This window comes from Manis javanica, chromosome 4 (genome assembly GCF_040802235.1).
Source record: "Manis javanica isolate MJ-LG chromosome 4, MJ_LKY, whole genome shotgun sequence".
Taxonomy (NCBI): Eukaryota; Metazoa; Chordata; class Mammalia; order Pholidota; family Manidae; genus Manis; species Manis javanica.
Genome location: NC_133159.1, coordinates 165,924,516 through 165,951,532, shown reverse-complemented (window position 1 = coordinate 165,951,532; position 27,017 = coordinate 165,924,516). Strand labels below are relative to the sequence as shown.

Genomic DNA, 27,017 nt, shown 5'->3' with positions numbered 1-27,017 from the left:
GTACAGCAAAGGACACCATCAGCAGAACAAAAAGGCATCCTACAGTATGGGAGAATATATTTGTAAACAACATATCCGACAAGTGATTAACATCCAAAATATGTAAAGCGTTCACATACCTCAACACCCAAAAAGCAAATAACCCAATTAAAAAATGGTCACAGGATATGAACAGATGCTTCTCCAAAGAAGAAATTCACATGGCCAAGAGGCACTTGAAAAGATGCTCCATATCACTAATTACCAGGGAAATGCAAATTAAAAGCACAATGAGATATCACCTCATACCATTTAGCATGGCCAACATCGAAAAGACTAGGAACAACAATGGTGGCTAGAATGCAGAGGAAGGGGATCCCTCCTACACTGCTGGTGGGAATGTAAACTAGTTCAACCATTGTGGATAGCAATATGGAGGTTCCTCAAAAAACTAAAAATAGAGATTCCATTTGGCCCGTGAATTCCACTCCTAGGAATTTACCCAGAGAAAAAAGTTGTCAGATTGAAGAAGACACATGCACCCTTATGTTTATCACAGCACTATTTACAATAGGCAAGATATGGAAGCAACCTAAGTGTCCATCAGTAGTTGGATGGATAAAGAAGAAGTGGTACATATGCACAATGGAATACTTTTTAGCCATAAGAAAGGAACAAATCCTACCATTTGCAGCAACATGGATGTAGCTAGACGGTATTATGCTCAGTGAAATAAGTTAGGGAGAGAAAGACAAGTACCAAATGATTTCCCTTATTTGTGGAGTATAACAACGAAGCAAAACTGAAGGAACAAAGCAGCAGACTCACAGACTCCAAGAAGGAACTAGCAGTTACCAAAGGGAAGGGGTGCCGGAGGGCAGTTGGGGAGAGAGATGGAAGGGCATTGAGGGCTATTACGATCAGTACACATGGTGTTGGGGGGATCATGGGGAAGACAGTGTAGCACAGAAAAGACATGTAGTGACTGTGGCATCTTACAACACCGATGGGCAGTGACTGCAATGGTGTATGGGGGGAACTCGATGATATATGTGGATGAATGTAGTAACCACATTATTTTTCATGTGAAACCATCATAAGTGTATATCAAAGATACCTTAATGAAAAAAAAAGTCGTTAAGTATTCTGTTCTAGGCCTTGGGTACTTTGGCTATCTGAGGAGTTTGATAAATCAGTTAGTAGGTGATTCAGGTTCTAAAAAAAATTTATCATTCTCTATGTACTTTTTGGAAACCTTAAATTTATAGTAGCATTTTTATATCAGAAGAATTGAAGAGTACTGTAATATACAGAGAATGTTAAATTAAGAGAAATTAAGAGGGTTTCAGATTCACATTTAGCCCATTTGTTTACTACAAATAAGTATCATTCTACTGTATGATAAAGGTGCATTTTTTTAGGAGTCTTTTGTGAAAACTGGTTTCTAATTTCCTTGGTGTCCCTTTAGTTTCAATTTATTTTGATAATCACAGTTGTCAAGTAAAATGTAAACTTCTCAATAAATTTACACCATATCTTCAAATATGTCTGCAAAAAAAGAAGAATCACCGTCTCACAGTAATAGAGAATTTAGCAAAATAATTTCTGGTGTAAATGAATATTTGATTTTGAAATAATTTGGCAAAAGAATATAGAAATATTTAGAATCCTGTTTGATGTTGTACTTTCTTGAATACTTTGTAAACAGGTAGATACTAACATTTTTAGGAAAGGAATTCATGAAACAGGATGTACAATATGATCTTAGATTTGTTTTATATATTTATATCAATATCTATACATGCCTAGAAAAAATTAGGAAGGGTATGCACCAAAATGTTTATATTGGTTATCTCTGTGTGGTAAAATCATGCAAGATTTTTCTTCTTTGTGTTTTTCTGTATTTCCTAAATGTTCTACAATGAATATGTATAGTTCACTCCTTGAATAACAGGTTTGAACTGCACAGGCCCATTTATACACATATTTTTTTCAATAAAGGTCTTGGAAAATGTTTTGGGAGACAGTTTAAAAGATCATTTTCTTTTTTCTAGCTTTCCTTTATTGTAAGAATACAGTATATAATTTATACAACATACAGAATATGTGTGAATATCTGTTCATGTTGTTGGTAAGGCTGCCAGTCAGCAGTATGCCTTTTAGTAGTTAATACACAAGTCAAGCTAGATAAAAGGTCATAACTTAATTACATTTGTTTTGTTTTATTAGTGAGGGGGGTCGGGCAGCATACTCTAGTTAAATGGGGGGGAACGGTGAAAACACTGACCCCTGTAAAAGATCAGCATTTTAAAGATGAGTTCCATTTTAGTGGTTCTCTGAAATTCAAATCATAAGGATGCTGAGTAATATTTGTTAATAATTTATTGGATATTCTTGTTTTGGTAATGATTATACTGATTTTATATTCTTAGGTGGGAGGAAATATCTTTGCTAATGTGTATTAAACTGCTGCTTTGAAGCTTATCTGCTTAGCTAATTTGATCCATTTAAAAATTTTCCTATAGGCTGAACTGATGTCCAGTGAGGAGAACAAATTTCAACAACGTATTCAGGCTGAGCAGAAGAAAGAACTGAATAGCCTTTTGAAGTCCCAGAAGAGAGAATACAAACTTCGAAAGGAACAACTTAAGGAGGTATTTACTTTATAAAAATTTTCAAGCCACTTGCCTGCTTACTGATTATATCCAATATTGATCTACTCGTAGAACCATTAAGATAAAATTTTCTTTTCTTTGTGCCCACTAACAATATACCAGTTTAAGTGAGGACATTGATTATAACCTATTACTTTTCAATGGCTGAGATCCTCAGTTGAGTGGGATCTACAAAGAGTGATCTCTTTAAAATGTGAATTATTTTATAAAGCTTTTATTTATAGTAGCTTTCCTAAGCACTTAAGAAACTGAGTCACTAGAAATAAAAATATTTTAGCTATGAAAAAGAGCCATACATCTCTTCCTTTAAAAGTAAGTCATACCTTCTTACTTTGGGCTCAGATTACAATAATTTGTTCTTATTCTGATTTTAACACAGAATAAGGATAAGAGACATTTCTTCTCATCCCATTTTCTTTACTAGGAAAGCATGCTAATTATGTCTTTATGGCTACAGGATTTCATGTGTGTTTGCCCTTTATGTGCTGCTTTCTTGAACTTATTTTTATCGCAGATCTAGTCTAACTGTGAGGAAAGCCATGTTGTCCTAAGGCAATTTCTGAAAGGGGATTATTATTCAGGATAGTGGTCAGGACAGGAAAATGATTTGTGTCAACTATAGTATCTTTATTATATTGCAGAGAATATAAATCATCCATCTTTCATAGGTATAAGATGATTTTTCAGAGACTATTGACCTTACGGTTCTTCACCTGTTATTCAAGAAACAAACCAATTCTTTATTACTTTTGTGGATAAGATACTCAAACACATAAATATAAAAAGCACATAAACTTGCAGTTCTCAACTGAAGGATGTCAATGAGAAGACAGAGATAATACAGGCGTATACACAAAGAATCATTTGGCTATGTTTTTCAAAATCTTTTGCCAAGGAAATTCCCCCACCCACCGAGACTTCCCCAGTTTACACCCTCTTTTACAGACTGATGGACTGAAATTTTTAGTCCATGTAATTAATTATTTGCATGCAGATAAATTAATCTTGATAAAATAACCATAATCTCTTTGGTACAGTGCTTTCTTGTGTATAGGAATTTGACCTATAATTAGATATATAAGTCTTATTAAGGATATTGGTGGCACAAAGCCTTGCTATATATACCCTGCCGAGTGAGGTTCATTGATAAAATTTTTCCAACTTTAAAGAGTGTAACCTGCTATGTATTCCCATTACTGTAATCTAAAAGCTAAACTCAATACCAGAACATGGGATTTGAAAAGATGGTAAACAGGATTCCCAACTGTAAATAAATATCCAACAAAATGCAGTTCTATAGTTGTTTCCTAGTGAAATCAGGTTTTAGTTTTATAAATGAATGTGTTGGTTTAGATAATCCTTTAAGCATATAATTCATAGTCTAACTAATAAGCTCGTTTTCTTTTAGAAGGTAGTTTTGTGTCTGCGTGTGTGTGTGTGTGTGTGTGTGTGTGTGTGTGTGTGTGTGTGTGTTCATTTAGAATGATTATTATCAGTATAGAGGAAGGGACCTACTATAGTCTTAGTGGGTGGGAAATTTCCTTGGCCAAAGATTTTGAAAAACATAGGCAAGTGATTCTTTCTGTATATGCCTGTATTATCCCTGTCTTCTCATTGACATCCTTAAGTTGAGAACTACAAGCTTATGTGCTTTTTATTTTTATGTGTTTGAATATCTTATCAATGAAAGTAATGAATCATCGGTTTCTTTCTTGAACAACAGATGAAGAACCATAAGGTTAACAGTCTCTAAAAAATCATCTTAGACCTAGGAAAGATGGCTGATTTATATTCTCTGCAAGGTTGATGCATTGTAGGTTGAAATATACTAGTATTGATTAGCATCCTTGGGTTTGCATCATTGAATGTATTGTCAGTATTCTCATCCTATCCAGTATAAATAAATTTTTTAGGTAGTTTGTGAGATGATGTTTGAAATGCTGTAGAAAAACATTGGTCTTGCCTTGTTCAGTGGTTACAGTGCTGAAGACTAAATCTATTCTAAACGGTCTCTATTTTCCTGTGGTTTTGTTGATTTTCCATTTAATTTCTGGTCTTTTATACTGAGCCCATCCTTAACTTTGCCAAAAACTTAGTATTTCAATTGTTGAAAGCCAAGAAGTGAGACATAACTATATTTTAACCTTAATTTTAATTCATGTGTGATTTTTACTTGAAAGCACTGTCTTCTTCCCCCTTTTGGGAGGATTTCAAACAAAGATGTTTTACTCCATTCACCAATCATTGCGTGCTTTCAAAGCTACGAGCCATCCTAAATATAGCTGTGCAAAGCTAAAAATATGCATGTTTTCTAGTGTATTTTTTCTCTTTTCTGTCCTACTTCATGGATAACTCCAGAAACAGAAAAATACTACCTACCTCCTTTAAGGTCATTGCCCTGCCTGCCCATGAGAGAGGGCACAAATTAAGTATTTTTACTGAAGATTACCAGCTACCAAATAGTATATTCATGTAGTTAATTTTTATGTATTTTGAACTCAGTTGTTTTTTATCTTGCCAGGAGCTGAATGAAAACAAGAGCACCCCAAGAAAAGAAAAACAGGAATGGCTTTCAAGCCAGAAACAGAACATACAGCATTTCCAAGAAGAGGAGAAGACCAATCTTCTTCAACATCAGAAACGGTACCTAGAGCTGCAATGCCGTCGCTTAAAAAGAAAGTTGCTACTTGGGAGCCATAACTTGGAGCAGGACCTTCTCAAGGAGGTATGTTTAAATGGTGTGAAATCAGAATCTTCCTGAAAATATGTCAGTCACATCCCACCCTCAGGGCCTTAGAGCACCTCTGCTTGCCTTTGCCTAAGTCCTTCTTCCCTGGAAACCCAACCCACACGATTCACCTTCTCCCTCACTTCATATCTCCTCAATTCTGATCTCCAAATCCTCCTCCCTTCTTTAAATATTCTTGCACTCCTCTCTCTCTCTCTCACACACACACACCACACACACACATACACACATACGTGCACACACTTTTTATGGGGATCTCTCTCTCCCCAAGTAGAATGGAAATTAGATCAAGTCCCAGGTTCTGTTCAGGGCTTTTATATCCAGTGGCTAGGTATATCCAGGCCTTGTAGCTAGTGGCTGGCCCATAATAGGTATTCAATAAATATGTATTAAGTAAATATTTAATGAATATTAAATCCACGAATGAAAGAACTGTTAATTTTTAATATGAGAAAATTAATTGGATAACTTATGCCTTTTCATCCAAAATGGGTGCCATGAGGTATATACTACCATTTAACATAATTTTATAAACATTAAATTATTCATTGGGAATATGTAGAAACTTATGCCAATGAAAACAACGGTACTCATTATCAGGTATACCTATGAGCATAGATCAATTTATTTTCAAGAGTGGCCTAAAATAAACTTCAAGTATAACATAATTATTCAAATTCACTAATAAAGAAATTCAAGTTAAGACAATTGCATCAATTAGATAAGATCGGTCTAAAAAATTGATGAGTCCTAGTAGTGGCATGGAAAGTGGTCAATGTTGGTAAGAATATAAATTGATACTGCCATTTTGGAGCATAATTCAGCAGCTTTAACAATTTAATTTGCATGTATCTTCTACCCATCGAATCCGCTTCTAGAATTCTATCCTAAAGAAATAGTAACATAATTATATGGTGTATCATGTGTAGATGTTTATTGAAAATTTGTCATAAAGCAAAAAGTAGAAAAACTATGGCATCAGAAAGCAGAAGCTTCCAATAAAAATTTCTTTAAAAATCTGTATTTGTCCATTATATTTTTAGGTAAAGCAAGCATATTATATGCCTATAATATATATTGTTATTCAATTTTAAAACTGTATGTTTTTGTGTAATGGTTGTGTCACGATAAGCGTGGGGAAGGTTGGGAAACATATGCACCAAATGTTGGCCCCTGGAGAAGGGGCAGCGGAGGCAAAGGGGGCACGTCTGACTTCCTTCTACATAGTAAAAGAGAGAGAGTGTGTGAGTGTATGTGTGTGTGTTGTACATTTGATCTTTTAAACTGAAAAAAATTGTAGTAACATTTATTGATCATGAGGCAGGTATTCTGACAGCTTTCCACGTATGAACTCATTTCACCCTCACGTTAATTTTATGAAACAGCTGTGTTATGGTCTCCATTTGAGAAGTAATGAAATGGAAGCACAGAGAGTTTAAGTAATTAACCCAAGGACTCACTGCTTGTCAGTAGCAGAGCCAGGATTTCGAAAGCAGGCAGCCTAGCCCTAGAGTCTTGTGTTCCTAACCCCTGCACTATACTGGGTACACTGCATGTAGTAGAATTGAATGTATACTCTGAAGAAAGTCAAAGGATGACTTAGAAATCCTGTTCAGATACAAAATTAGGAAACATAAATGACGGAAAGAGAGTAGAAAGGACATTAAGTCTCTTGGGACAGATGTGATATGTCTTAAGCTTATTGCTAAAAGTAGTATAAATAGTAAATGAACAGATAAGGCAATTGTGCTACTAATTGCCCATTTTCTACAGTTCCAGTAATAAAACTCTAATATTTACTGTGCAGCCATTACTGAATCAGAGAATTACATCTATATCCTGGTTATTCTGTTTCTTAGGATTTTTTTTCTCCTGGCATTGTACATCATCAAATTATGCCTTTGTCTTTTTTTATGGATTAGGAATTAAATAAAAGGCAGGCTCAAAAGGACTTAGAGCATGCAATGTTACTGCGACAGCATAAATCCACGCAAGAACTGGAGTTCCGCCACCTCAACACAGTGCAGAAGATGCGCTGTGAGTTGATGAGACTGCAGCATCAAGCCGAGCTCACTGACCAGCTGGAGCGTAATAAGCGGAGAGAGCGAGAACTAAGGCGGAAGCACGTCATGCAGGCTCGACAGCAGCCTAAGAGTCTGAAGGTACCTTTAGCCTAAGCTTCTTGGCAAAGGAGAACACATAAAAGGCACATGTAAACAGTAAAAGTCTAAGCCAGATGTCTGTCATAAAGAAATTGAATAAGCTTTTTTCTTTTCATTTTAAGCATGTTTGGTTAGTATTGGTGTAGAGGGTCTATAGCTGCAGACTTCAGCTTGTGTATTTCTCAGCAGAGTACCAAAAAAAATGGCCAGAACTTTTTAACTGTAGAAAGTGTCATAAATAAGATTCGAAATTCTCATTTTAAGTGTACCCAAATGTCCAGTGTTGATACTGCAATCTACATATCAACATCCTAACCTGCTGGCTTCTCTCTGTTGTTCCAAGTTTTATAGTTTTGGAATCTTATTTCCTCTGAATGTGATTTGTATCCAAAAGAGGCGGTAAGTTCTTAATTAGTACAGAAACCAGTGAATGAAAAACGCCTTTTTACCCCCTCTCCCTTCATTGTCAATACTCATCTTTAGAGGAATAGTGGAATTATCACACTGTTACTCCCATTCTTTCTGTGTTTGGTAACATAGGTAAGACCAGGGCATGTGTAGTTGGAGTGTATTTTTTTAATTAGTACATCAGAGTGAAGGAAGGTACTACATGCTCTCTTGTAGACAAATAAGGAAAGACAAGTGTTGGTGATATATCATATCAAAGGACTTTAAATTTTGTATTTGCTTTGATAGAGAAATTTATTTATATGATACAAAATTCAAAAGATGCCAAAGTGTATGTATTATAAACTTAAAGGTTTCCCTCTCCTTGTTCTTTAGGCCACCTGGTCCAGCCCCCTCTACCAAAATCAACCAGAGTTAACAATTCCAAGGAATTTTCTAATTTTATAACTTGTAATAAATACGTGAAGTATAATCACATGAATCTTAATAAACAAAAAACCAAAATGACCCCCTATATATGTTGTCACCCACAGTAGTACCTCAGTTAATCTGTACATGTCTGCACATTGTAAACTTGTGTTTACATCCAATGAAGCCCGGTTCCACGGTATCTCCTTTACCCTCTTTTTCGATCTCTGACAATTTAACTATAAAACTATCAGGTAACACTTACCTGAATAACTCTCCTGAAGTCAAGTGAAATTCACTCACAGAAGTAATCTGTGTCCAAACCAGAAGCTAAACCTTACCTAGTGGTGTCTCTGATTCCTATTCAACTCCATTCATACAAGTTGTCCTGAACAAAACACAGAAGCAAAGCTAATATTTATCCTTTCTTGTGAATCTAAGTAAAATTTTATACTTTGCTGTATCTTCAAAACAGCTAATGAACATCATTTACAGAGTGGCTCGTACGTTGACTACCCTCATAACCATCATTAGTTAATGCTTATCACAATCAGAATTCATAATGATTTTCCACATTTATTTTGTCTTTGTAGTGGTTACATAGTAGAGGTTCTCACCAAAAGATATTTAAAGCATGTCTATAAAATGAATTACAGTTTTAAAGTGAGCAGCACCCAGAAGTAAACCGAACTGAAAGCTTGTTTAGTTTTCTTTGGTCAGACCATGAATCTGATAGGACTTCATTTCTCTGGGGCTTGGAATAGGTTAGTTGTTTGCTGTTTAACCCTTCCTTTTGGTTCCCTGTTGTGGCCCCCTTCTCCGTTTGAAAGCTTGGAGACACTAGTCTGATTTTCAGATACTGTTAAAAAATCAAGGGGAAAAATAATGTCTCACAGTCATAGGCAGACTTCAGATAGAAAACGTCCTTCTCATGATACATAAGCTCAAGATTTTCCGTAAAAGAAATTGTTCTGTTACTTCAGTGGGAAAGAAAATCACCATGTTCCTCTTAGTTGTATATATGTATCTACTTGCCCAATTTGAACAAAATAGACTCTTTTTTTAAAATTAAGGTATCATTGATAAACAATCTTAAGAAGGTTTCACATGAGCAACGTTGTGGTTTCAACATTCACTCATACTATGAAGTCCCCCCCAACCCACTGCAGTCACTGTCCATCAGCGTAGTAAGACACTATAGAGTTAGTACTGTCTTCTCCGCGCTGTGCTGCGTGCCCCATGACCCCACTACATTGTGAGTGCTAATAATAGTGCCCCTTAATCCCCTTCTCCCTCCCTCCCCACCCATACTCCCCAATCCCTTCCTTTTTGGTAACCCTAGTCCCTTCTTGGAGAAAACAGACTATTTTAACATCATGTCATTTCATTTACATAAGTAATAGTTGCAACTTTTTAAGATAAATTTGTATTTACTATGTAGTAGTTCAACTTCAATAGTTGCAACTATTCCAACTTTCTCCAAGACTTTAAGGGGGATAGGAGGACTTCAGTTTGCACACTTAGGTGAGCTGACAGTATTTGTAGACATTGGGGCACCATTTCTGAGGAATGACTTGGGTAAACACCTATTGTTTATCTGCCATTTCTTCATCTGCCATTAGGTGACGTTTTGTCAGTATTAAGTGATTAAGAAACAACTGGAACATGTTAATCCTGCTTTCACTTGGGGGAAACATTGAGGAATATAGTTTATTCTTGGTATAAGTATTAATCTTCTTGAAAAAATTTTCCAGGGCATTCCTTTTTGTCATTAGCTAGTGATATGGAGTGTCTATAGTTTTCTTGGCAATATATTTGAATACTTAAAAGTTTTTTAAAGAATGGAGGTGGTTACACAAAGTCAGAAGAGAATTCTAAATTTCACTGTTCCATTTCTGGCTAACTTGGAGGAATTTTATTAACCAAGGGCAGTATTTAAGGGCAGTGCTAAGCGTAACTAAACCAAGAGTTTGTCTTTCTAGCTAGACATTTCTTGACCCTTCACAGAATAAAGGTACATGACTATGACTTAGTACCTCAATTGGTGTAAAATGCTGACAAAGATATATATTTGATTTTGTAGTATGGGAGCAAAGAGTGGGAACTAGTTCCTTGACAAGAGTGTTTGGTCATACATGCATTTGCACACTTAGTCAACCATTCAATATCTGGCAGTATATATATTGAGGTAAATAATTTCAACTATAGGTTCTGCCTTTGTGTAGCAAATGAGTGTTGTTACTTGTAGGCTTGATGGCTATACCTTATCAAATATATCTCATCTTACTACATTTTGTTGAAACTTGAGTTCATAGAATAATTAACCTGTGATTTAAAGCCAGAGTTATTCTGTTTCTGAACTCAAATTATTTTATCTCAAAAATGTTTATGTAGTTCATGTCTGTTATCATTTCCACAAGAAGGGTTGTCCCTTCTCTTGCCTCATAACTTTTCTTTGACCTTTGAAAGATTAGTTAGCTGACTTCCAGGTTTTTGCTTGTGGTGCTAAAGAGTAAAGCCTAAGGAGAAGCAGATCCAAAACTTAGCCATCTTAACTGAGCAGTATGACCACATTAATGAAATGCTCTCCACTCGAGCTGTAAGTTTATTTTACTTAGGCAAAACAAATTTAGTGCCCCTTTCCTTCCACCACCCGAATAAAATCCCAACAATTGAAATATTAAGTTGGAGATGAAAATGCTGCTGTACCTTGGGAAATAGTGAAGGTGGTCCATATTCTTCTTGTTCTCAGCATTGCTTGGAAATATGCAGGATGCATATGTAATTCTCTTTGATACACTTGGTCATGAGGTTCCACATAGGCTCTCTGCTGGTGCCTTGCAGAGGTTTAGTAGGTATACCAACAGTGCATCAAGATTGGAGAAGCAGCTTTGTTAAGCAGGGTTCAAAAAGTAGCACTTTACCAGGAATCCAGATGGTCACATTTGAGTGCAGGCACAAAATAGTTGCTATGTCAGTTTACAGACTTTTTCTTAATGGGCCAGATAGTAAATATTTTAGGAGGAAAAACTGAGGTTATTATGTGGGTATTTACATAGCCGTTTAAAATGTGACCAATTCAGAATGTAAAAAACCATTCCTAATTAGTGGACTATTGAAAAACAAAAACAAAAAATCAGGTAGCTGTTCAGCTTTGGCCCATAAGCTGTGGCATGCTTGTCCCTGTTCTGTAGTTATTTCCATTGGAGAGAAGACATTCCCAGTCTTATGTCAGTCAGATTCCGTTTTCCTTTAAAAAATAATGATTATTTAGGCATCATCCAAATAGCTTATGATAGCTTTATTCTTATAATGCCGTCATTGGTTGCTGTGTTTTCCTTTTCCAGAGATGTTTACCCCAAGATGTAAAAGAGAACAGTTGTGCCCTATAGAAGAGTAGTCTGCCTTAACTTACACGTCCTCCTTTCCATAGGTCATGAGAAGGTAGCTCACAGGAGGATGTATGTTTTCTTTCTCTTTCAGCCGCATTTGGATGAAGCGCAGGAGGCAGAGTGCCAGGCTTTGAAAACGCAGCTGCAGCAGGAACTGGAGCTGTTGACTGAACTTCAGAGCAAGATCAAAATGCAGGCTGAGGCACAACACGCTCAAGAGCTTCGGGAGCTGAAACGGAGGGTCTCCCTCCGCAAGGCACTCTTGAAACAACAGGTATGCGTAATAGAAAAAAGTAATTGTGCCAGGATTTGCTTTCATCAAAATCATTTCATAAATATATTTTTGTGATGACAGAGGTGGCATTAGATTGTTTTCACAATACCATATTTCCTTAATTCTAGTTTTGGTAGTGTTTTCTTTTTCTTTAAAATTACTGATTCAGTAATGAACCTTAAAATTAATGAGTGTGATGTATTAAAGGAATATATATACTTAAGTAGTAATTACTAGAGGAATGATGTGGAGTTATGTGAAGACAGTTGAATTGTAAAAGGATAGCTCTGGCTCCGTTTTCCTCCCTTCTTTTGTGTACCTAGTTGTACCTAAAGAAATTGGAGAGAAACTTGGATAGTGAAGGAAAAAACTTTAGTAATTGCTTGAGAGAGACAAGGAAAAGGGATCAGGAATATACTTCATTCATTCCTGGTCTGAAACTGTACAGATTGATGCATTACTAGAAAAGAGAAGGTAAGACCAGTTTTACACAGATGAAGTGTCAGGCTGAAAATATTTCTAGATGTAGCTTTATTTATTTTACTTATTCTTTGTCATATATATTAGAAGTAGAATCCCTAAATTCACTTGTGTCCTTTAAGGTACTGAGGCTATATGTGTGTGTGTGTGTTGAAGAAAGAACAAAGGGTATAAGCTTTTGAGAAAGAAAGAGAGGAAAGGCATTTGTTTTGAGAAGTAGTAGAATACCACTTGTATCCAGGATTGAATGCTCTGTTCCAGAATTCCTGAGCCATAAGTTCCCAGCAGCTGGCATGTCTTAGGTCCATTGTAAGTTAACACATGCCTAATGGTTTTGTCTGTTAAAAATTGTCATTGCTTCTGGACCATTAATTGGCGCATAGATTTTCCTCTACTTTCTACAGTTCTTGTGATAAAAATAGAATACCTCATTTCTATTAAAAATAAATGTTCTTAAAAACTCCACCAAAAGAAGGTGTTGCTATTTCTCTGGCACAGCTGTCTTCATTACTGGCTCCTTTAAGAGGTACTTGCCTCTAAAAATTATCTCAATTGTGTTTCTCATTCAAGGTGGGAAGACAGAAACACATACAAATTTTTAGAAAAATGTAGTTGTCCCATGTACAGAATTCATAAATCTGCCTGATTTCAACTTGCATATTTAAAATTGAATCTAAAGTTCCATCTCTTATGCTTCAAAATTATCACTAAAAGAGAAACCTATAGTATTTCAGTAACAGTGTCATGAGAGAATTATTGGTATTGTTTTATTTGTATTTTTAGCTCCACCTAGTGGCTCCGAGTTAAAGAGTGCTAATTAGTATCTTAGGTGTAGTCATTTCAATATATGAACTAAGGCCTTTATGTTCTACGAAACCAGGTAAAATGTTGGCATAGGGCTAATACCATTGCCAGAAGTGCAGTGGCACTCTCATACATTGTTAATGCATTTTGGAAAGCAATTTGGAAGTATATCAATGATCTTAGAAAATGTTAAGCAAAGAATTTAGAGAATTTAGAGAAAAGAAATCCTGAATACAGGAAAAACAATATGCATAAATATGTTAATTATAGCATAGTTATAATGGTTTTAAACACCTAACCATGTAAAATAATTAAGTGCTTATGACCAAGCCACTTAATAAAATCTTACTCAACCATTTAAATAATGGCTATAAAAATAGTATTAATGTGGAAAAATGCTTATGAGGTGTTGAATAAAATAAAGACAAATCACACTTAAAGTGAGTTGAACTAATACTTATAATGGCTCTTTTAATATGGTAGATTGGTTGTGGTGGTTTGTATTTGATAATAGACATGCATAAGATTTAGTATTAAAAATAATAAAAGAAACAGTGGAATAAATCTACAGTGCTTTGAGTTGCTGCTTGATTTTTAGGGCTCATGTTTATATTTCAAGTGAAGTGCATGACTATAAAGTACTTTGGGGTCAGTCAGTTGGCAACTACCAAGGCAGTGATATACCCATGGTATGATTTGAAAACATTGTAACATCTGTATTTTCTGTACTTTGTGCCTACTGGTTGTACAGATAAGAAACAGTCATCTGAAAATAGAGGTGGAAGCAGAGAGAATGTTAGTTGTTTCTAGATGTGTAATAATTCTGTTTGAAGATTGCTTTCAGCGTCCAAATGAAACAAGAATTGTCCTCCAGGTCCTCCAGGTGTTTCCATGCTAAATTGTGTGTTTTTAAAAGGGCACTTTAAAAAAGATACATAAGAGGGGACTTGATAATATGGGTAAATGTTGTAACCAAAATGTTGCTCATGTGAAACCTTCATAAGATTGTATATCAATGATAACTTAGTATAAAAAAAAGATACATAAAAATTAAGCACATTTGTTGAGCTAGATTTCTGTGTAGAGAACAATGACTATTGGCTTAAGTCCTCAAATATCTTAAAACCTAATTTAATACTTCTTTACAAATACTCTTTATTTCCTATTTTTTAAAAACTTTGTATCATGGAAATTTTCAAACAAAAAGTATTAGTGAAATTATTAAGAACTAGTACAATGAAGTCCCCAAATACTCATTACGCAACTTCAACAGCTATCAGTATCTTGCTTATATTTCGTCTGTTTCCCAACTCCACATGCAGCCTTTTAGGGGAGCAGGATAGGGGGCAGAGTATCTGAAATATTTTAAAGCAAATGCCAGCATAGAATCATTTCACTGCAAACACAGATAAGGAAATAAGGACTCTTTTACTTCAACATAGTCATAATTCCATTGTGTTAACTAACAAAATTATAATAAATGTTTAAGATTACCTAATACTCAGTCCATACTTAAACTTCCCTTTCTATCTAAAAAAAGGTCTTCTTGGTTTATTTAGATTGGGGCCCAAACATGGTGTAGACGTTGCATTTCATTGTCTTTTAAGCCTTTTAGTCTCCTGTGCCCTTTTTTTTATTACTGTGGACTGGGTCATTTGCTTTGTAGGAATTCTCGCATTTGAATTTGGCTGATTCCAACCTCATGGTGTCATTTAATGCATTCCTCTTTACTTTGCATTTCCTGTAAACTGGTCATTAGATCTAGGGGCATGATTATATTTACATTAATTTTTTTCCTTTTAAAAATTTTTGCGAGGAATGTTCATAAGGGTTACTGTGTTACACTTCCTTTTGCATCACATCAAAAGCTATATAATGTCTAGTTGTCCCACTTTGAAGTCATATTTGATGAGTGGGCTCAGATATTCTCATTCATCAACAATTTCTCCATCAACTTCTTCCCATTGTCATTGACTATTGTGTATTTTTTCACACTAAAACTATTTCTAGTCAGCTATATATATTTGTAAACCTTTGAGTTGTCCAAAACTGATTCTGACGGCTACCCAACCACTGATTTCTAAGTACATAGAGTCTCCTAACTTTCTAATGGAAACTTTATGGTTTCTGTTTGTTTTTCACTTAATGCTCTGATCTTTCTGGAATATGGTATCAGATGAGATTCCATTTTTATTTTCTTCCAGGTGGTTAGCCACTTGTGCCTGTGTTGTTTTTCCCATTAAATTAATTAGTGCTTTTGTCCTGCATTAAAAACTTACAAACTTCATTCTGTTTCTGTTTTACTAATTACTGGTTCCTACACCAATACCATATTTATTACATTAGAGTGACCTTATGGTGTATCTAATAAGGCTACATTCTCCTTACACATTTTCTTCTTCAATCTTTTTACCTAATGGTTTTGGTAGCCATTCATGATAATTGCCTTGATTTATTATTTCAATAGAGATTATTACCTTTGCTTTTAAGAACTTAATTTTACACATTTTAGCAATATAAGTTATATATGATTCCTACAGTACATCTCTTTGATTTTTAAATATACATCCTTTAAAATAGCCAGAGTGGACATTTTTATGATTCACTTTAAACCAGAATAATTATTGCTTCTGTAGTTTATATATTTTTTAAAATAAATGAGCTTTCTTTTTGCTTCCCCCCACCAACCCACAACAGATGGAAGAAGAGATATTGACATTTCAGAATGAGTGCAGTGAAAGAATACGAAGCCTGCTAGAGCGTCGAGCAAAAGAGATGAAAGCTTTCAAATCTGAAAGCGAGGGACTAGGTTTTGGAAACGACCTCTCTAACCTTGCCCCTGAGGCATTCAGCCAAACCCCCCCTGGACCTCCTCACAGGGCGCATCCCATAGGTGGCCTACCACAAGCCTGGGGCCATCCAATACAAGGTGGGTCCCCAGCGATGCAGGTCACCCTTCTGAGCCAATGCATGGGGTACCCCGAGGTAGCAGTATGTGAGTTCGCAATAGCCTTCGGGTTCTGAGGCAGACAGCTGCCGGGGGATGGACAGAACAGGGCATGAACAGAAGCACCAGTGTCACTTGACAAATATCCAATGGGTCACACATGTCTTACACGTGACTTAATAATTGAGAATGGTGAGGAGGAGCCAAGATGGCGGTGTGAGTAGGACAGCAGAAGTCTCCTCCCAAAAACATATATATTTTTGAAAATACAAGAAATACGACCATTCCTAAAACAGAGACCAGAAGATACAGTACAATAGCCAGGCTACATCTACATCTGCGAGAACCCAGTGCCTCACGAAGGGGATAAGATACAAGCCATGGCCTAGCAGGACCAGAGGGAGCCCAGGAATGCTAAATACCCAGCCCTAGCCATCCGCATCAGAGCATGGACACACAGTGCGTGGTGTGCTGGATACTAGGGAAACTGAACAGTAAAACCTGCGAGCGGGTCCCCACGGCCAGCGCACCTGGGACAAAAGAAAAGCATGTGCTTTTTGAAGGTCTTAAAGGGACAGGGGCCTCACAGCTGGATGGAGGCATCCCGGCATATAGCCCAGCAGCTGGGAATCCCCAGGAACTCCAGGTGCCCCAACCCCATGGGCGACAACATAGCTTGGCGGCCCCCCACAGTGATAAACAGCCTCCCGCCCACTCCCCCTCTGGCGCGGCCCCACCAGAGCAGAGCAGCAGCCTAAAAGTGGCCACGCCCACAGCAACCGCATGGAGCTTACTCCACAGTAGCGGGGCAAGAATCAGAGACCCCATCTGCACGCAGCTGCCCAGTAAAAGCCACTAGGGGTCACCGTTCTCCCAGGAAAGAAAGGTCAGGAGCAAGTGGAAAGGGACTTTGATCTCCCAGCTGACACACATGCCAAGTGCCTACGACTACCTCTATCACCATGAAAAGGCAGAAGAATTTGATACAGACCAGACTAACCCAGACATCCTCCCCTGAGAGGGAATCTGAGGAGATAGATTTAACCAATCTTCCTGAAAAAGAATTCAAAATAAAGGTCATAACCATGCTGATGGACTTGCAGAGAAATATGCAAGAGCTAAGGAGGGAGAACACAGAAATAAAACAATCTCCGGAAGGATTTAAAAGCGGAATGGACGAGATGCAAGAGGCCATTAATGGAATAGAAATCAATGAACAGGAACGCAGAGAAGCTGACGCAGGGAGAGAGATAAAAGGATCTCCAGGAGTGAAAGAATATTGAGAGAACTATGTGACCAATCAGAATGGAACAATATCCACATTATAGGGGTACCAGAAGAAGAGAGAGAAAAAGGGATAAAAAGTGTCTTTGAAGAAATAATTGCTGAAAACTTCCCCAAACTGGGGGAGGAAATAGCCTCTCACACCATGGAAGCACACAGAACTCCCAACACAAGGGACCCAAGGAGGACAAGACCAAGACACATAATAATTAAAATGGCAGAGATGAAGGACAAGGGCAGAGTACTAAAGGCAGCCAGAGAGAGAAAAAAAGTCACCTACAAAGGAAAACCCTTCAGGTTATCATCAGACTTCTCAACAGAAACCTTACAGGCCAGAAGAGAATGGCATGATATATTTAATGCAATGAAAGAGAAGGGCCTTGAATGAAGGATACTATACCCAGCACGATTATCATTTAAATATGAAGGAGGGATTAAGCAATTCCCAGAAAAGCAAAAATTGAGGGAAAGGCTAAACAGATGTCACCAGAGAAAATAAAATCACAGCAAAGAAAGCGGACCAATCAATTACTAACTAAAGGCAAAAAACAAAATCAACTACCCACAAAAGCAGTCAAAGGAAACACAAAAGAGCACACACACATACACACACACACACACACACACACACACACACACACACACACACACACACACAGAAAAAAAACACCTAACATACAAAGAATGGAGGAGGAGGAATAAGAAGGGAGAGAAATGAAGAATCATCAGACTGTGTTTATGATAGCTTAATAAGTGAGTGAAGTTAGACAGTAAGATAGTAAAGAAGCTAACCTTGAACCTTTGGTAACCAAAACCTAAATCCTGCAATGGCAATAAGTAGATATCTTTCAATAATCACTGTAAGTGTAAATGGACTGAATGCACCAATCAAAAGACACAGAGTAATAGAATGGATAAAAAAGCAAGACCCATCTGTATGCTGCTTACAAGAGACTCACCTCAAACCCAAAGACATGCACAGACTAAAAGTCAAGGGATGGAGAAAGATATTTCATGCAAACAAGAAGGTGTTGCAGTACTAGTATCAGACAAAATAGACTTCAAAACAAAGAAAGTCACAAGAGATAAAGAAGGACATTATATAATGATAAAGGGCTCAGTCCAACAAGAGAATATCACCATTATAAACATCTATGCACCCAACACAGGAGCACCAACATATGTGAAACAAATACTAACAGAATTAAAGGAGGAAATAGAATGCAGTGCATTCATTTTAGGAGACTTCAACACACCACTCGAAAGGACAGATCCACCAGACAGAAAACAAGTAAGGACACAGAGGCACTGAACAACACACTAGAACAGATGGACCTAATAGACATCTATGGAACTCTACACCCAAAAGCAACAGGATACACATTCTTCTCAAGTGCACATGGAGCACTCTCCAAAATAGACCACATACTAGGCCACAAAAAGAGCCTCAGTAAATTCAAAAAGATTGAAATTCTACCAACCAACTTCTCAGACCACAAAGGCATAAAACTAGGAATAAATTGCACAAAGAAAGCAAAAAAGGTCACAAACCCATGGAGGCTTAACAACATGCTCCTAAATAATCAATGGATCAACAACCAAATCAAAATAATTGAGAATGGCCATTCTGCTGGAACAGTCCAGCAAAGGAAACTCCCTGTAGACATCATCACAAGCAGCCTCCTCGCTTGGGTGCTACCATGTGGAAGCTGAGTACAGATGGTATATTTTATTCATTTTTGTAAAGCGTTCTGTTTTGTGTTTACTAATTGGGATGTCATAGTATTTAGCTGTCAGGTTTTGTGCTTTGTTTTGTTTTTAACTTTTGGGGAAATTTTATGTAAAGGGGAATTGGTGTGTATGTGTGTTTATTAAATATGCACACACACACACATACAGTGCACGTGGTAAAAAGAAACTGGTTAGATAGGGGGTATTTTCTGAAAACTGCAAAAACAATTCAGCAACGTGGCTTGACTCATCACTTTTGGACAAGTCTATCCTAAGAAATTTGTGCAAAGATCTAAAGCCTTTCTCTGTATACCCCAGGTTCTTATGAGCCGCTCACAGCAGCCAGCATATGCTAAAACAAGTTATTATGGAAACACACCTGTATCCCCTCACCAATGTATTTTGGTTATTAAATAAATGTATTTTGTCTGACTTTTATTTATTAAATTGGCCTCATTTGGAGTAGGAAAAAAGTGGAAATCCATGAACACTAAAGGGTTGCATTGACTCTTTCAGAGAGTAGAAGACAACCTAATTCTTTTTCTGAATGCTGCAAGCTTGTCAGGGATTTTTTTTTTTTTTTTTTGGTCTATTCAATTGTGCCTTCTTTGTGGTATGGTGAGATGGAGGTGCTTCAGGAGATCCCAAGTTTTGTGGAAATTACATTGTCAAACTTGTAAGCCTCCAAAGGGGAAGACAAAAAGGGTGAGAGGGGCCCCTGAAAGCTCATATGAGGGGTATGTTCAGTAGCAGAGTGAGGAGATGAAGCCTATGTATATCCTGATATTTTGTTGCTTATGCTGTGATACGTCATCCTAGCTGAGCTAAGCTCTGTTAACTTCCAAGACCCCAAACAGTACTTTTACTTTGTTTATACAAAAACAAAGACATGTAACCAATACAAATCAAAGGCCAGAGGTATTTGAATGATGCCGTATTTACAGACCACCATCTCTTGGAATTCTCATCACACTACTTAGACATAATTCGATTACCCCCTTTTGGTTTATGGGGTTTCCTGTTTACAAGTAGAATAGCCCGTTATTTAAGTGCTTAGTTGCCGAGTGAGCCAGGAGTCACTGAGCCTGTGACTTTACCAGGGCTGACTAACCCTCAGCACCACTGTAGGTTTTGCTGCATGTGCAGGTCCTCTTCCTTTTTTTTTTTTTTTTTTTTTTTTCTGTTGTTGATTGCTGTTTTTGTTGCTGCAATACTTTACAAACTTCTAGTTTCTTGAGACTTAGTGATTGCTTGGCATCATGTTAACATCACACGACAGAAAATACCACTTGCAGAAGTCTAAAGCCTCGGTGCTAACGTACTACTGAAAAGGAACCAGCAAGTTTGGCAAATAAAAAAAAAAACACTACAGTGAGTTATGGTGGTCAGGAAATCTCTTGACGAAAGCTAACTTCTTTTTTCCAGAGAGGGGTGTGTTTTGTTTTATTTTGTTTTGTTTTGTAATGAAGGATCCACCTGATGCTGACAGTCAGATGTGACTTGGGGTCCCACCGCCAGTGTGGAGACTGAGCTGCAGGTGGGTGGGGAGCCATGAATATGACTTGAAGGGAAAAAATGTCCTTCCCCGTGAGCGCTCCAAGTTCCTTTAGGTTGCTGTCCTGCCCTCTCCCCAGTTGTCTTGAAGAACCAGGAGCCCTGCTGCTGACAGACTCCTGCTTTTCACAGAGGGCTCCAAGGTAGCATTCTCCACGGCCTCTCAGTGATGCTCTCCGCCTAGACCAGACCAATCACCATTGAAATCTTGGTTTTCTCAACCAATTTAAGTCTTCTCCAGGTACGTCAGCCCAGTCTGCCTGAATCCACCCCTTTAGGACTTTCTAGCATTCATTTAATGGGAACTGGGAGAAAAATTAATATTTCAGTGTAAATATTTTTAAAACCAAGATCGCAGTAGAATTCACACACAGTCATAGGCAGTGTTTCATGTAGCGCTCTGGTCCGTCGTCCTCCTGGCCACGGTTGAGATCACCAGTTTTTAGGTGGACATAACATGTACTTGATTCTACTGAAAGGGACTTAATTATTTCAATAGCTCTTCTGCATTCAAATATTGTACAGTATCTCAGACAAATTGAGATATCTACATGTTTAGAGGAAAGTGATAGGACCAACCTTTAGAATTTATAAAATGTCCAAAAATATAATGGAATTTGATACCTTTTAAAAAATTCTTACTAGATCTGGCTCCTTTACTGAAGCAGATCAGTTTTGCATATAAAACTCTAAAATCGAAATGGACTTAAATTAGTCAAACTGAATTACTGAGTTCATGCAGACTACATGTACTTGTAAAATCGTGATTGAACACTGACTCCAAATGTCTGTCCAGTAGGGCTTCGTTTTTGCCACAGGACCCGAGCCAGTTTTACATCACTATACCTGAATTATTCCATTAAGTTAATTTGAATTAAAATATATATGGTTTGAAAAAAAAATAAAATGAATAAAATATATATAGTTTGCAAAAAGATTCAAATTAATTCAGATTAATCATTCAGATTGGTTTGTGTGTGTTTGTAAGATTAACTTCTGAGGAATCTCAATCATGGTAGGAATCATCAAAGAGTAAAAGCAGGAAAATCTGAAGGATTTTGAAAGATCCTAAAGAAAGAAGCAGGCACTTTCTCAATCAGTGTACAAATGTCAACCTTCGATTAAACTAATACTACCTCCTCCCCAGTGCTGGTGTTCACTTAATATGTATGTGTTTAAGAAAATAATAAATATGGGAAATTTGTCCAGCATATCAGAAATTTGTAAATGCTATATCTGGTATCCAGAACTTGGCAGTAAAAAGTTTCCTGTGTTCACTGTCTCTCCCTTCTTTTAAGTTAACATTTTGAAAATGTAAAACCTCATACCTTGAGATAATTCTTAATTGGGTTCCCTTCCTTTCATACATATTTTTTTCTGTTTATTAAAATCAGCTGTATCCCCAAATTACAGTATCTACAGGTATTTTCACTGATATATAAGGTTAGCTGGAAAATGTATTTATATTATTTTTATTCAGAACTGCCATTCTTTTCAGTGATCTCTATACCTGGAGATGACTAGTCCTGCATTTAAAGCCACACCCACAGGTATAATACGCTTAGTACTCTAAGCCAAGGATTTACCAGTAAATTGAACTTTTTAGCATAACCATCATGATGTTCAGCTGCCTAGACATCAGATAAACACCACTCAGCAAACTAAGAAACTGTCCTTGACACTCCTTCCCACTCCCGCCTGTTTCCTCACCCCCTTTTCAAAAACCAAAACCTCTGTTATGAGTGTCTTTTTCAGACCATAAGGCAGACTTTAGTAACTTTCTGCTTTAAGTACTAAGTATCTGGCATTTTAAACTTTCATAGAGTACATTGTGTTGGACACTGGAATAATACTCTTCATTTTCACCTGTGAAATATGACTTTATTGTACTTGAAACACCTCTTTTGCATTTCTCCATTTGTGCCATTCACTAGTGGAGATGAATTGTATTATACCATGATCTACTGGCTTTTTAAAAAGCTGTTAAGTATGCACATTTTTGGTATAGCTATTATCATTTGTATGTATATATTGTATATACACATGAGTGCCCATATGTGTGTATAGATAGGTGGATGTATCTCATACTGTACATTTCCATCAGGGCACTTAAGGTTCTGTTACTTGGTTATTTCAGTCCTCAGTTAAGGCAAGAATGCATGTGTTTCTTAAGAGTGAGTACTCTGGGTTGATATTTATGAAAAGATGGTCATTAGATGCTATCTTTTCTTTTTTAATACCCTCTTAGCACTTGTGTGGGTGGGAAGAAAACTGGGTAAAATGTGGATCCATAAGATGCAATGCAGTAAAAAGTACTGGGGATGGAGCCAGTTAGTGTTTCCATGGGTCTGTGTCGTGATACAGTAAAAAATAAGTGATGCGGAGAGAAACGAACCATGGAGATTGAAAAACACTGGTGGTGATTCCTCTGCAAAGATGATAGCCAATCACATAATCTTCATGTGCGCTATCTCTACATTTTTCTTAGTGATGCCGTTGATCCTTGTACTTTCTGTACTCCATTAATACTAATAACTATTAATTTTGCTAAGGACCAAAATAGCCAAGAAAGGAGTTGCGGTTATGGCATCTAAGGTTCTCCTAAACTAAAGTCAACAGGCCATGGCCACTGGGGGAGGGATATGGGGTTGGCAGGGGGCTTTCTCTCTCCAGCTGCCTCTTCCTGCTTGCTAATAGTTCTTCCCGCACCTTCTGCCCCTTCTGAGCCACTACTATATAAGCACAGATTTGGCCCAACACAGCAGCCCTTTCCGACGAATTTTATATGGTCCTGCATATTTTTGTCCCATTCTCCCAATGTAAAGTGTCTAGTGTGTATTCAATTCAGGAAATAATATGTTTAAGTATATAAGTATGAATCGCTATTAGTGATATAAGGAGGTTTCTGTTTTTTAGATAAACTTCTTCCTCTAAGGGGAAAAGTCACATCTTGGGCTGCCATCTTGGAGCTGCTTACCAAAATACAGATCATTATTAAAGAAAAACAAATTCGCTATTCTGTTTTGCCTCATCTAACGTGATAGGGCTCCCACCAGTTTGTAGCATTGCCTTTGAAAAGGCCCTCTAAGTTGGTAAGAACTGGAAGTTTCCCATGCTCAGATTCCTTAAAAGGATGAAGAGTGTGCTGTACATGTAGCAGACTTGCCTCTAGTGCACAAGGACTCTGACTGAAGTGTATTTTGCTGTGTCTCTGGTTATGTTGTCTGAACTTTTATGAAATCATTACAATAGGTCTGCATTGGAAATGCTTCTTTGTGAAAAACTAATTTTATTGAACACTGTCTAGAAAAAGAAATTGAAGCTGACAACTCTTCCTTTATTGTGCATTTATAATTTCTACTGGATTCTGGTAGCCCTCTTTATAGTCACATGGACTAATTTTTCCCTCATTTATATTCAGATTTACAAAATCTCACTCATACAAGGGAAGAGAAACCATTTGGCCTAATGGTAGTCTTCAGATCACAAGTTACCAAGAAGGGACTAACAGTTACCAAAGGGAAAGGGACTGGGGAGCATGGGTGGGAAGGGAGGGATAAGGGGAAAAAGAAGCATTATGATTACCACACATAATGTGGTGGGTGGGGGCCACGGGGAAGGCAGTATGGCAACTGCAATGTTGTTCATTGTAAGTGTATATTAATGATACCAAAAAATAATAAAAATAAAATAGACAAAAAAATGATAAATGTGCCAGGTGGGGAACTGAAACTCATTACATTGCTGATGGGAGTGTAAAATGGTGCAACTATTTTGGAAAACTCTTTAACAGATGCTTATCAAGTTAAATAAACATTTACTAGGATAGAGTAAGTCCTTAACTAGTTATCATTTACTCAAAAGAAATTATAACACTGGCACACAGGAACTAGCACACAGCAGCTTTATTCATAATGGCCAAAAACTGCAAATAATACAAATATCTATCAATAAATTAATGTATCATAGAATTATGGTATATTCACACAGTGAAATACTATGCATCATAATAACAAGGAGTAGAGTACTGATACGTGGCAGCAACACAGGTGACTATGGAAAGCATTATGTTCAGCCAAATCCAGAAACAAAATAGCACATACTATACAATTTCCCTAAATTCTCTAACAGGAAAAATTTGTCTAAAGTAATAGATCTACGGTTGTCTGGGGCTAGTAGGGGGCAGAAAAGGGGATGTGAGAACAAAAGGAACCACAGGAACTTCACAGGATGATAGAATGTTCTACATATTATTGGGATAGTGAATTATACGAGTGTACACTTTTCAAAACCAACTGTACACGCATTTACTGCATGTAAGTCATACCTCAATTATATATGTGTATATATATATATATATATATATATATATATATACAGTGCAAACTTATGAACAACGTATGGAAGGATCTGTATGAAATGCTAATATTTCTCTCTTAAAGTAAGTAGGGCTGTGAAGAGCATTGCCTGTTAGCCTAGACATCTGTATTACCTAAATTTTTGTAGCAATTGCTCATAATTTTAAGAAATTTTGTTCTAAATTTGAGAAAAATAAAACAGAATGTTTTAAAAACCACAACACATACTCTAATTAGGGAGACTACCCAAATGGCTATTAGCAAATTTTTTAATCCACAAAAGGCTAACGCATTTTTAAAAATTACTATGTCAAAAAATTTGAATCAAACACAAGAACAGAAACATCCAGATTAAGGGTTAATGTTCCTTAAATATATACATATCATTCAAATCACTCAGAAAGTACCTAATCTGCCAATATATAAATGGCCAAAGGATTTCAACATTCCATAAACAGGTAATAGAGATAATTGGGAGAAGTCAAAACCTGAAGCATAATGGGTGTAGTCATGAGTTTTCTGATTCCGTTTTCCTCTATCTCCTGGCTTTGACCTAAGAGTTGCCTGAGTAACTATTTTGATAGTGCTGATGACAAGAAAACCCTTAAAAGGAGTCCCCTTCTTCTATCCCCAAGGGGACCCTGTGACCTGGAGATGGTGAGGAAATATGCTGGGGTTTTTTCCTACTCTTTTTCCTCTTCGCCCTAGACTTGCAGTGCCAGAGGAACAGAAAAACCCTGTGAGAAAAACCTTTCTCTCCGGCCAGAAAAGCTAGAAACAGGGCCTCTGTTGCCCAAACAGTATGAGGAGAATTGCCATTATGTTTTTTTTTCCTTTTCTCTCCTTTCTGCACTGTATGCAAGGACAGCCCCAGTTACGGGGAACTGTACAATGCAGAAGTCTAAGGGCGTCTGTGTCTTTCTGACCAAAGTAACTGGGAAAAGGCCACTGGTATCTGAAGAGAATGGGGGAAATCATGGAGAGGAAACAACTGGAAAACACATGCCTATCCTGGGTATAAAGTAATACAAGTAACTTGTGTTTGTATAAAATAGACTCAGAAAGTATAGCAAAGGCTATGAGAAAGAGAACTAATGTACGATATATACTATTGCCTAAGTCCTAGACTATCACTGAGAGACATAGCACAGGCCAAATGTAAAGAGCACAGGGAAAGTTTTGAAAGTAGAACTGGTATTAGAACCGCCACCCACAGAAAGTGAGACAGAACGTGTCATCTACACTGGTTGCTGTCTGCTAAAACAAACAAATCAACCTCCAGAAGATGCAAACATGACTCAGAAATGACAATATCATATTCAAAATGACCAGAATAAAATCCAAAATCTACTGCACATGCTAAAACAAACAACACACACACACACCACTGGAGAATGTGACAAATTATCAAGGGAAAGAAAGGACAGATGCCTATTTTGAGAAGCCTAATGTTGGAATTGTCACATAAGACTTTAAAGCAGCTATTATAACCATAGTAAATGCAGTAATGGTTAACACTCTCAAAATAATTGGAAAGACTGAAGTTCTTAGCAGAAAAATAAGAACTATAAAAGAAGATCCACATCGAGAAATTTAGAACTGAAAAATATAATTACCAGAAATTACAAAAGAAATTGCATGGGCTCAACCGCTGAACAGAGATGATAGAAGGGTCTGTAAACTTGAAGATAACAGAGCAGCAGAAATTATCTACACTGAATAAAGACAGGAAAAAACACTGGAAAAAATGAATACATCCTTAGAAACTTGTGGGACAGTATCAAACTGTCTAAACTTCACATTATAGGTGTT

General features: G+C 37.0%; 1 protein-coding gene across 1 annotated transcript in view; it reads left to right on the top strand.

Annotated features, from left to right (window-relative positions):
• The window catches only part of LOC140849254 (serine/threonine-protein kinase TAO1-like), a 171,158-nt gene that overhangs the window by 118,027 nt on the left and 26,114 nt on the right, over window positions 1-27,017 (top strand). The window contains 5 exon segments of the mRNA XM_073236243.1: window positions 2,505-2,633; window positions 5,176-5,379; window positions 7,326-7,565; window positions 11,865-12,047; window positions 16,029-16,260. Of these exon segments, the coding sequence (XP_073092344.1) occupies window positions 2,505-2,633; window positions 5,176-5,379; window positions 7,326-7,565; window positions 11,865-12,047; window positions 16,029-16,260 (988 nt within the window).